This window comes from Manacus candei, unplaced genomic scaffold (assembly GCF_025592945.1).
Source record: "Manacus candei isolate 608988 ecotype Guabito, Panama unplaced genomic scaffold, ASM2559294v1 h1tg000037l, whole genome shotgun sequence".
Taxonomy (NCBI): Eukaryota; Metazoa; Chordata; class Aves; order Passeriformes; family Pipridae; genus Manacus; species Manacus candei.
The window spans coordinates 3,193,478-3,205,494 of NW_026138085.1; the positions used below are offsets into that span (position 1 = coordinate 3,193,478).

The 12,017-nt window shown below is 62.3% G+C and overlaps 2 protein-coding genes across 2 annotated transcripts; both read left to right on the plus strand.

Annotated features, from left to right (window-relative positions):
* The first annotated feature begins 3,291 nt into the window (after positions 1-3,291).
* On the plus strand, positions 3,292-4,312 carry SLC35A4 (solute carrier family 35 member A4). The gene is made up of 3 exons (XM_051793758.1): positions 3,292-3,368; positions 3,440-3,538; positions 3,654-4,312. The coding sequence occupies exons 1-3, from the start codon at positions 3,354-3,356 to the stop codon at positions 3,849-3,851; spliced, it is 312 nt and encodes a 103-aa protein (XP_051649718.1). The 5' UTR covers positions 3,292-3,353; the 3' UTR covers positions 3,852-4,312.
* Positions 4,313-4,357: 45 nt separating this feature from the next.
* Positions 4,358-6,161, plus strand: LOC127473736 (probable UDP-sugar transporter protein SLC35A4). Its single transcript, XM_051793742.1, has one exon. The coding sequence runs from the start codon at positions 4,368-4,370 to the stop codon at positions 5,295-5,297; it is 930 nt and encodes a 309-aa protein (XP_051649702.1). The 5' UTR covers positions 4,358-4,367; the 3' UTR covers positions 5,298-6,161.
* Positions 6,162-12,017: the final 5,856 nt, after the last annotated feature.

Consider the following 12,017-nt stretch of genomic DNA (forward strand, 5'->3'; position numbering starts at 1 on the left):
AGAAGAAATTCTTCCCAATGTCCAACCTGAACCTCCCCCAGTGCAGCTTGAGGCCGTTTCCCTTTGTCCTGTCCCTTGTTCCCTGGAAGCAGAGCCTGACCCCCACCTGGCTCCACTGTCCCCTCAGGGAGTTGCAGAGAGTGAGAAGGTCCCTCTGAGCCTCCTTTTGTCCAGGCTGAGCCCCCCCAGTTCCCTCAGCTGCTCCTGGTGCTCCAGACCCTTCCCCAGCCCTGTACCCTTCCCTGGACACTCTTCAGCCTCTCAATGTCTTTCTTGAAGTGAGGGGCCCAGAATTGAACACAGAATTCCAGGTGCAGAATGTCAGGGCTCCTCCATCTTCCATCCACGTGGCAGGACACGGTGGGAGATGCCTCTCCCCAGCTCTGGCCCAGTGAGCTTTCAGAGGAGATTTGGCTGCACACTGGCCCTGCTGGGAGTGGGAATTGGAACCCATTTCAGGATCAAGTAAAACCTTAATCTGCAGCCTAATCTCTGTTGTGCTGCATCTGTGCAGCAGCCAAAAACGGCAGATGAGAGGGCTGTGAAGGGAGGGTTGGGACAGCAAAGGCCACTGTGAAGAGCCAGCGGGTTTGCAGGAGGGACAGGGATCTTTGCTGGGGGAGAGGGAGACAGGACAGCAGGTGAGGGACCTCCTGCTAATGGTAGGAGACACCCTGGGAGCAGGGAGAACACTGGGGTGTGGGTCCTGATCATCTCAGCAGCGTTCCCAAGAGCATGAAGCAAATGCTGGGAGCACCTGCTGAGATCCAAGGGGAATGTCTGGGATCAGGGCTGAGCTCAGCAACATGGGAATGGCCACGTGGGCAGCAAAGCCACCACAGCCCCAGGGGCTCACACCTCCCAGCCCACCGGGAATCCTCACTCCGTGTCCTCCCTCGTGCCCTGCTCCCTTCCCATGGGGAAGCTCCTTATCTTGCTGGGCTGGAAGTGCTGATAATCTGAGGCCATATTAGCAGGGGACAGGCTGAAAGACAGGCACAAGCCCAGAGGAAATGTGACAGCACAGCCTTGTTCCAGCAGCAGCAGAGCTGCCAGCAAAGGCTCAGCTCCTGCCACTGCTCAAGGGCACAGCCAGGGCCAAGGTGAAAGGCTCTGCTGGCAGAGGGAGCTGCAGGATCAGAGGCAGGAAAACCAAACCTCAGGACTGGGCAGCTCGCTGCCCAAGCTGGCAAACACAGCATAACCAGTTTCCCCCTGAGCTCCCCAGCAGCACAAATAGCTCAGTTTTAGCTCTAACCTGACTCAGGACTCCCAGGTTGGAGGCAGATCCACCCCTGAGCCACGGGGAGCAGCAATGTCACCACACCCCAGCAGGGTGAGCTGGGCACGTCCCAGGGCCATCCCCATCCCGGTGGAGCAGGGAGGGAGGGTCACAGCCAGGATTAGCTGAGCCAGGCTCAGCAGGGCTGCACCTCCCTCCAGCGGGGCTGGGAATGGGCTCAGCTGGGATGCAGAAAGGATGGGGCTTCTTCCAGCCCTCCCTCACAGCTCAGCTGTTTTCCTGCCAGGATTTGGTGGGATGTAAAAGCTCAGCTCCATTCCCAGCCAAAGGTGGCCGGGTCATCCATCCTTCTGAGACACACTTGGGCCTTTTCTCCTTGGGGGTGACCAGAAACCCCAGGAGCCCCCCAGTGACCCATCCATGAACCTGAAAAACTGACCTTCAGCTCAGAGAATCCCAAAATGTTTGGGGTTGGAAGAGCCTTAAAGCCCATCCAATTCCATGGGAGGGGACACCTTCCACTAGCCCAGGTTGCTCCAAGCTCTGTCCAACCTGGCCTTGGACACTTCCAGGGATGGGGCAGCCACAGCTTCTCTGGGCAACCTGTGCCTCCCCATCCTCACAGGGAAGGATTCCTTCCCAATATCCAATATAAACCTGCTCTCTGTCACATTGTCCTGCAGGAAGTGCTGGTGAGGCTGGAGAGGGGTTCACCTCTGGAGAGGAGAGTATGGAGTGTCCCCAGGGCTCTGCTGCCCTCAGGTGTTGTTTTTTACTGATATCCAAATTTTCCAAGTCAACCTTGCACTAAGTGGTGCTTCTCAAGTGTTGTGGTTGTGCTCGAAAAAAAGGCCTTTGCACTTGCATCAATTTATTTTATTTTATTTTTACCTTTCATGTAGTAAAAATCCTGCTTGAAAAGTGGCTGAGGAACTGGAAGGTTCTAGCCCACACCTGCCTGTGGATAAAATTTGGAATCTGCCAAGCAAGGAAACAGCAGCTCAGCACTCAGCCTTCAGCAGTGCTTGGACCTAAACTGGCTACTAATTAATATTTATATTCATTTTATTAATATTAATGTTTCTGCTTTGGGCTGCACCTGTCACTGCCTCCCCACTCCCTTTGCTTCTCTCTTCCTAGTGCTCAGTGGGAGCAGGATAACACACCCCGGGAATGTATCTAAATGAAGCTGCAGAGTTGCCTGACAGCCCAGAAACCTTCAGAGCCGTGTGGGTGCTGCTGCAGGACCCACAAGGGTAACACACACATAACCTGCAAAATCCCTGGTTTTAATGAAACTGTGCCAATCACCTCCTTGGCTACCTAATAAATAATTTAAAGCCATTATACGTTGCAGGGTCACCGCTGAAAGGGCTTTTTTGACTCATTAAAGAGCTCTCAACATTCCACTAACCCTTATATAACATTCCATTAACCATTACTTCTGCCTAAGCAATTTACATCGCTTCCCACACCTCGAGGCTCAACAAGAGGGTCTCCAAGATAAAGCTGACGATGGAAAGGTCCTCAAAGTCCCTCCAGTTCCAACCCTCCCTGCCACGGGCAGGGACACCTTCCAGTAGAGCAGGTTGCTCCAAGCCTTATCCAACCAGGCCTTGAACCTCTCCAGTAAACGCCCTCTAATAAACACCAACTCTGCCTTGATCTCCTCCGAGGTAAAAGGGAATTTACACCCCCTTGAGCGCCCCCGCCGTGTCCCCCACAGAGGGGGAGCGCTGGGAAGGTGGGAGACGCCCCTCCACCCCCAGGCACCCCCTGGGGTGCCCCGACCGCAGCGAGGGGCGGCTGCGAGCGCCACTATCCCTCCCCGAGGCAGCCCCGGAGCCCCCCATGTAGCGAAGGGTCGGGTAAGGACGGCCCCGGCTGAGTCCTCCAGGGGGAGGCGCCTCAACATGGCGCCGGGCGGGAGGGCGGGGGAAGAAGAGCCACGTGATCCCGCGCCGCCCAATCAGCGGCGGGCACGGCCGGCAGGGCGGGAAAGGGAGGTGTCACGTGTCCCCTATCAGCCAATCAGCGGCGGCGCAGAGAGGCGGAGGTGTCACGTGTGCCCCGCGACAGCCAATGGGCGGCGGCTGGCGGCGGCGCCAAGATGGCGGACGATAAGGTGAGTGGGGCGGACCGGGGCTGAGGGGTCTTCCCCGGCAGGGCTGGGAATCATCTCTGTGTCTCCCGCAGGACTCGCTGCCCAAGCTCAAGGACCTCGCCTTCCTCAAGGGGCAGCTGGAGAGCCTGCAGCGCAGGGTGGAGGACGAGGTGCAGGCCGGCGTGGGGCAGGTAACGCGCGGGTTCGCGGCGCTCCTTCTGAGGGGGCGAAAACAAACTCTGGGGAAAAACAACCCGCCCTGTGTCTCCCCCGCCATCTCGCCTCACTGTGCCTTCCCCCCCGCAGGACGGATCCCTGCTGGCATCACCCTTCCTCAAAGGCTTCCTGGCGGGGTATGTGGTGGCCAAGCTCCGGTTTTCCGCCGTCCTCGGCTTCGTGGCCGGCACCTGCACTGGGATTTACGCCGCCCAGAACTACGCCGTGCCCAACGTCGAGAAGACGATTCGGGATTATATAAACGCGCTGAAAAAAGGTCGGGACTAGCGCGGAGGAGCCCGGAGGCAGCAGGGACTGCGGGAACGGTGCTCCTCGGGCAGCGGGCACAGAGCAGACCCGGGGCTCCCGGAGGCACGTCACCCGCACCCTTCTTTTGCCTGGAAAAGGGCTTTACATCACAGCACTGCGGCACTCAGGGGCTGTGATGGGTGTGCACGGGGCATCACGGCTGTGGTGAGCACTCTACTAACCCACAAGGGGGCCCCGAGGGGCTGCCAGCTGCCTTTTCCCCTCACCCTCACCTCCCCCGTGTGGACTGAGGGGCTGCTGTGCCCTGCCACCTGCTGTGCCCTGCCACCCACGAATGTGCTCTGTGTGGCTCCCCAGAAAGGCTTTGTAGTTCTCTTCCTAAGGAGAGACAGTGCCCAGGTCTCCTCCTGCACTACAAATGTAGCAGGGAACATCCTGCCCGAGTCAGGCTCATTAAATCCTTGGTTATTTGGTCTCTTCTTCAGTGTTGCAGGGTGACAGTCTTGTCTGGCCTGTCTGCACTGACAGCTGGAAATGGGAATGCTTGGGAATGCTGCCGAGGGGCCGCTCCGGAGGGGGCTGTGGGCGCTGATGCTGCTGCTGTCTGTGGCCATCTACGGCTCCCACGCCCCCCTCCTGACCCTGTGCAAGGTGGACGGGGCCATCCCCTTCAGCTCCACGTCGGTGGTGGTGCTGGTGGAGCTCACCAAGCTGGCACTGTCCCTGCTGTCCCTGCTGGGGGAGCCGCCGGCGCCCGCCGCGTCCTGGCACCACGCCGCGCCCTTCGCCCTCTCGGCCCTGCTCTACGCCGCCAACAACAACCTGGTGGTGCACATGCAGCTCTTCATGGACCCCAGCACCTTCCAGGTGCTCAGCAACCTGAAGATCCTGAGCACAGCGCTGCTCCACAGCCTCCTGCTGCGCCGGCGCCTGGGCCCGCGCCGCTGGCTGGCCCTGCTGCTGCTGCTGGGGGCCGGGGTGTGCTACAGCTGGGGGGGGCTCCGGGGGCACGGCGTTCCCGGCGGGACACACCTGCACGTCACGCCCGTGGGGCTGGTGCTGCTCTGCGTGTACTGCCTCATCTCAGGCCTGTCTGCTGTCTACACTGAAGCCATCCTGAAGGCGCAGCCGCTGCCCCTTGGCCTCCAGAACGTCTTCCTCTACTTCTTCGGGGTCCTGCTCAACCTGGCGGGCTCCCTGTGGAGCGGCGCCGAGGGGGGGTTCCTGCGGGGCTTCTCCCCGTGGGTGCTGCTGGTGGTGCTCGGCCAGGCCCTCAACGGCCTCATCATGTCGGTGGTGATGAAGCACAGCAGCAACATCACCAGGCTCTTCATCATCTCCTGCTCCATCCTGGTCAACGCCCTGCTCTCCGTCGCCCTGTTTGACCTGCAGCTCACTCTGCTCTTCTTCGTGGCCGTGGCGTGCATCGGCCTCGCTGTGCACCTCTACTACGGAGTCACGTAGCCACTGCCTCCCTCCTGCATGTCCAGGCAGCCCCAGCCCTTTCTCAGGGTTGGGATTGTTGCTGCTGGGCGCCTGCACAGCTCCAAGGACCCCCCAACAAGGAGTGCTCTGTCCCTGCTTCCAGGGGGAAGCTGGGTCCTGCTCCAGCCTGGCCAAGCTCAGTGCCACGGGGTTCCCATGGGATCAGGTGTGCCCAGCCTCAGGGCGGGTCCTGAGCCCTGTGTGGGTGCCTCATAGTCTCAAGCTGTGCCAGGGGAGGTTTATGTTGGACATCAGGAAGAATTTCTTCCCAGAAAGGGTGATTAAACATTGGAAGGGACTGCCCGGGGAGGTGGTGGAGTCCCTGTCCCTGGAGATGTCCAAGAAATGACTGGATGTGTCACTCAGTGCTCTGGTCTGGTTGACAAGGTGGTGATCAGTCACAGGTTGGCCTCAATGATCTTGGAGGTCTTTTCCAACCTCAGTGATTCTGGGATTCTGTGTCCCATGTCCTCAAGCTGCTTCTCCACACCACAGTGGCCTGGGAATGCTCCGGCAGCGGTTGGCTCTGCCAGCACCCTCTGCCAGCCCAGAGTGGCACTGGTGCCATTTCAGCTCCCATGGATGCTGCTTCCCCCTTCCCCATTCCTGGTGCTGCTTCCTGGGGCCTCTCCCACTTCCACAGTTTTCCAGCCCAGCTCCTGGCTGAAGCCCTGCTGTCCTCAGGTCCCGCTTCCCCTCCTTGGACACAGTGTCTGTGTGGAACAGACAGGGAAGGGGGGATATGGGAACTGTTTCACCTGCTCCCAAAAGGGAGACACCTCCTGGATTTGTACCGAGTTCCTGGCAGGCAGAACCCACCCGGGGTATTAAAGCTGCAGTTCAACAGCATCCGTGTGTCTGTCTCTTGTGTTTGTCCTGTGTCTGCCCTCCCTGCAGGAGGGGATCTGTGTCCCCTGGGAGAGGTTTGGGGGCTGGGGTTGTGTCCAAGCCTGGTGACAGTCATGGGTGAGGGGCACCTGCTTTATTCCACATAGTCCCAGCTGGGCGTTGCCAGTCAAATGCCTGGCACAGAGCAGTTTTCCCTCCCTGGGACAGGTTTCCACAGGGAGCAGCAGCTGGAGGGGAGGGGCAAGAGGGGAGGCTGTGCCCAGGTAACCGCTGGGGCTGGTGACCCTCGTGCTGCCAGGCCAGCTGTCCCCACACCCTGGGAGGTGGCTCAGGGGGTCTGTGTGGTGGCATCCACCAGGCACCGCTGTCTGGCCTCCCGCGGGTGCCGGCTGTGCTCGGCGAGCTCCAGCGCGTCCCGGAGCAGCTCCTGCAGCAGCGCCCGGTGCCGGCGCTCCAGCGCCTCCCGCTGCTCCCCCGCCAGGCGCCGCTGGTCCCGCAGCACCTGCGGGATGCCCGGGCTGTCTGGCACGGCCCTGGCGCCGCCGGGAGGTGAGTGCCCAGCCCTCCCTGCCCACCTGCAGCAGGTGCTGCCTGCAGCCCTGCAGCTCCCGCTGGTGATCCCGCAGCAGGGCCTCCAGGTGCCACTCGGCCGCCTCCCGCTCCCGCAGCGCTGCCTCCAGGCTCAGGCCCAGCACAGCCACCTCCTGCTGCCAGCGCGCTGTGTCCCACTACGGGGGACAGGGACAACGGCAGGGCAGCTCTGGGGTGTCCCTGCTCCCTGGAGCTGCCCTCGGGAGAGCAGCACCAGGGCAGGAGACCCGAGGGCAGGGTGGTGGGTGTGGCTGTGCCCACCTCCCCGCTGTGCTCCCGGGCTGGCCCAGCCCCGGCCCCGAGCTCCTGCTGGAGGTGCCGGCAGTGCTGAGCCCGCAGCCGCTGCCGCTGTGCCCTGGCCAGGGCATGCTGGACCTCCAGGGATGGGCATGGCTGGCACTGGCTCCCCGCCTGGCACAGAGTGGAGCGGTCTGGGATGGCACCGAGATCCAGTGCTGCCAGTGCAGGGTGCTGCAGGCACTGCATGGGGACCCCGTGAGCTCCCACTCACCGTGTCACCCCTAGGCCGTGGCCGTGGCCGTGGCATTTCACTTTGGGACAGCTCCTCCAGCAGCTCCTGCCCTGCACTGGCTGGAGCTCTGCTGTCCCCTCCCTGGCTGCTCCCGCTGTCACCCCGTCCTGCATGGGGACAGGGGAGGAGGATGAGTGTGACGTGGAGGCTGAAGAAAACCACTCAAATGGAGGAGGGAGGCCTTTCCCACCCCGTAGAGCCATGCTTCGTGCCCACATATCCGCCACCCAGGTGTGGGATGCGTGTCTGGCCCCGTGCTCCGGGCCTGCTGGCTCCAGGGTGGCACTGGTCTGGGTCCCAGGCTGGCCTGGTGCTGTATTCCCTGCAGAGACGTGGTCCTGTGGGAGCAGGACAAGATGTTACAGGGACACAACCACGATTCAGGGCTTCTCCTGCACCTGGGCTGTCCCTGGGTGAGGGGGCCTGGCCTGACCTCTGCCCACCTTGGCACTGGGCTGATGCATCTCACTAGACCGGAGCACCTCAGCCGCCGCCTGCTTCTTCTCCCACCTTTGACTCTTCAGCACCTGGAAAAGGGGGCTGGCTGGGGGTCCTCGCTGGGATGCTGTAGACCTCCAGGCCTGGCACAGCTCCTGGGACACATCCCACCCCTCCATCTCACCCCCTGGGCAGCCCCAGCCCCAGCCCTCAGTGCCTGACAAGGGCCTTGGCACCAGGATGGAGCCCAGACCTCACCCGAGCAGGGGAATCGGTGCCATCTTGGTCCCACATGGATCCAGGGGTGTTCCCCCACCTGCAGCTCCCTCAGGGCTCTCCGCAGCTGGGCCACAGCTGTCCTCTGCTCTGGGAGGGCAGTTCCAGCCAGGAGCTCCATCCGCAGCCCTCGGATCTCCCTCCGGCGCGCCGTGATCTCCTCCGCAGGGTCCCAGAGCGTGGCAGAGATGGTCTTGGCCAGCCCCTTCACCCTCTCAGCCAGCCCCAGGGCTCCCAGGATCTCTTCCCTGGAGGTGTCTGGGAGAGCAGCAAGCCCTGGGTAGGGGCTGTGGGGGGACACCAGCACGGGAGGTTCTGGTACGATGGGGATGAGTGGAGCCGGTGTCCAGCTTCCAATGACCGCGAGTGTTCCCGGGACTGAGTGCCAGGCATGGGGCAGGATGGGGGGAAACATCAGGGAGGGGGCACCCCGAAGTGTGTCCCTGTCCCAGGGGCTACCTGGCAGTGACACACACAGCAGCAGGAAGGTCAGGCTGTTCCCCTCCAGCAGCCGCTCCACAATCCAGGGCTGGCAGCCCGTGTCAGGTTCCCTGCACGTGGAGTGAGAGGCACCCTGGGATGGCACTGGCATCCATGTGCCAGGCAGGCTGAGCCCCGACCCACGGGAGCCCAAGGATGGGTTGGTCACACTGGGAGGGAGCCCACATCCCCAAGGGGAGGTGACAACCCCTTTGGCTCCCAGCCACAGGCTCCCTGTGGGGTGTTTGGGTCTCTCCTGCTTCACCTCCAGGTACAGAATCCCTGCAGCCTGGAGCAGGCACATGGGGAGCTGGAGGGGGGCACGGCTCAGCCCTGGTACGTACAGCCTGGGGCAGGGCCCCGTGGCCCCCGGGGACACCAGGATCCTGAGGGCCGAGCGCTGGCACCTGCCACCCTCCAGCTCCCGCTCCACGGTGAGAGTGAAGAGGCTGCCGGCCCTGGGGAGAGCCCAGTGTGGGAGCAGAGCTTCCAGAGCCACCCCAGCGCCCCACAGCCCAATCCTTCCCTGCCCTCACCCCTGCACCGGGTGCCCATCTGCGAGGGGCTGCCGTGCACACCCCTGGGACAGCGCTGGGATGGCACCCAGCCCCCTGGCATAGGCACTGATGGCAGCTTGGGCATCGGGCACGGCGATTTCCGTGGCCTCCTCCACCATCCTGGAAGCAGAGAGGACAAGAGTGAGCGAGGAGGGCCATGGGCACCCACCCCCTGCATGCCCTGGGGGATATGTGCTCCCTGGGCATTGTGTTCCCTGCCCAGCCCTACCCTTGACATTGGGGTTCCAGCCCCCCAGGAGCACCTGCCCAGCCATGGGGCACCAGGTACCTACAGGCCCAGGGGTGTGACATCCATCACTTGCAGGGCTCGGCCATCAGGATGGAGCAGGTCCCAGGCTTTGTCGTGGGTACTGACCTGGAAAGGGGGGCTGTGTAAAGGCAGGGGGGCAGGAAAAGGGGGCTGCTGGCATCCTGCACTCCCCAGGGGCCTGGGCTGCTCGTGGCTGTGCACAGGTGAGGGCTGAGAAGGGCTGATCCTGGGGTCACTCCCAGCTTTTCCGTCCCTGGGGCCAGGGAAGGGCAGAGCCCTGGGAATGCCCTGTGTGGAGCTTGGCAGGTCCCTGGCAGCATCCCAGAGCCAAAGGGCAGGGCCCAGCAGGGTGGCAGGAGCTGGCATCACTCCTGTGCCAATCAAGGTCACACAGAGTGACCTTCACAGGGATCAGTGACTGGCAGGAAAAGCCCAGCCATGAGATGGGTAGGAAGGGGTTTGAGGTCTCCCCTTATCCCACTAGGCTGCTGGAGCCTGGGAGATGCTCCATGGGCAGCCAAGGCTTCCCACACCTGGCAGGTCCTGGAAAGAGGTGAGAAAACCTGGGATTCAAAGATCTCCAGCTCCTGGACACCCTCAGGATGAGGGTACTGGATGCCAGTATGTAATAAATACTATAATATATAATATATATAATGTAATACGTGCCCTTGGCACAGCAGGGTCTGGGCAGCTGCAGAGAGGAAATGGGACCCTCATTCCATGACATCCTGCCTTGCTCCTGCCATACCTGGACCAGGCTGACTGTCTGCAGGCTCCGTGTGTCATCCCCCAAGGCCTCCAGTTCTTGGAAGATGGTGTCAATCACCTGGGGACAAGCTGGGAGCTGTTGGTCTCACACCAGGCGGGATCGGGGCCCGTTGGGTGACCCAGGAGCCCAGCACGGCTGTGCTGTCACCCCTCCCTGTCACCTCTCCCCTGTGCCCTCACCTGCCAGATGACACTCTGGAAGGGCAGCTGTGTCCCAGGGCCGTGGGGGTCCCACAGCAGCAGGGACACGCTGTAGCCAAGGGGAACCAGGGCCAGTTGGGGTCTTGCCAACTCCAGGACCTTCTCCTGGTAGGAGAGACGTATCCAGCAGAGCAGGAATGGCATGGCACAGAGGGCATTGGCATGGATCAGGGCAGGGCAACACATGATGAGGCACACAGGTACCCCAGCACAGGTATCCCAGTATGGATGGCATGGTGTGGACACACAGCACGGCATGGATGGCGTGGCATGGCACCACACCAAGGGGGAACAGGGAAGGGATGAGAAACACCCACAGAGCCCCCCATGGGACCAAGCCCCGTGTCCCAGCAGTGCCTGTGACCCCCGAGGAGCTGGCAGTGCCCCTGGGTGTCCCAGCCCGTGGCTTGGGCCAGCACGTCCCTGGCACAGAAGGACTTGGGGCTCACAGTACCTGTCCTGCATCCAGGTGGAAAACTCCATCGACAGCCAAGCTGCTCTCCTGGCACAAGGGATAATGTTCAGCTTTCCCCCATCCCAGCACGACCAGTGCAAGGTAAAGGAGGAACTGGGCACACTGGGAGGGAGATGGCAGGGGTGGCACAGAGGGCCTGGCACAGGCAGAGATGAGGGGAGATCCCCTCCCTTCCCCTGCTGTGTGGGAACCCCCAGGAGCCCCCAGGGGTGTAAGACAGGACCTGCCCAAATCCTCAGCAGCCACCAGGGTCCCAGGAGAGGCAGGTGGTGGGACAGAGCCCCTGCTCCCACCTGGTCCCCCAGGGCCCCTCATACCCTGGATGTCCCTGTCCCTGGGGGATGTCCCTGTCCCGGCCACTCTCACCTGGGGCTCCTTCCCAGCGAAGAGGAGCTGCAGGGTGTCCTCAATGCCATCTGCCCAGCTCTCCCCCGGCCCTGAAAACGCTGAGTGTGGGGTGGGGTGGGCATTACCCCAACCTGCCCACACTCTGTCCTGCTCCCCTGCTCCCCTTGCTGTCTGGGGGGGTTCACATCATTCCTGAGCCCTCCCACTATGGCTCAGAGTCACCAGGGTGGGGAGGACACTCCCTCCCCATCAGCCCAGGCCAGGCCCACCAGTGTGGCCAGTGGTTCCGGTGCCACCACGGCTGTGGTTGCCACCCTGGTCCCCTGTTCTCTGCTGTGGGGGTTCAGGTGAAGGCTCTGGCATGTCCTGAGCTCTACCTGCTGCCTGGTGGAGTCCCACGGCCGCTCGCACGCTGACATCCTGCTTGGCCTGCTGGGATAGAGGGGAATGAGCTGGGTCCTGCCCCAGGATGGAGGAGGAATGATCCAGGTCCTGCCCTGGGATGGAGGGGGAATGAGCCAGGTCCTGCCCCAGGATGGAGGGGGAATGAGCCAGGTCCTGCCCCAGGATGGAGGAGGAATGATCCAGGTCCTGCCCTGGGATGGAGGGGGAATGAGCCAGGTCCTGCCCCAGGATGGAGGGGGAATGAGCCAGGTCCTGCCCTGGGATGGAGGGGGAATGATCCAGGTCCTGCCCCAGGATGGAGGGGGAATGAGCCGGGTCCTGCCCTGGGATGGAGGGGGAATGAGCTGGGTCCTGCCCTGGGATGGAGGGGGAATGAGCCGGGTCCTGCCCCAGGATGGAGGGGGAATGATCCAGGTCCTGCCCTGGGATGGAGAGGGAATGAGCCGGGTCCTGCCCCAGGACAGAGGAGGAATGATCCAGGTCCTGCCCCATGCACTCAGCACCC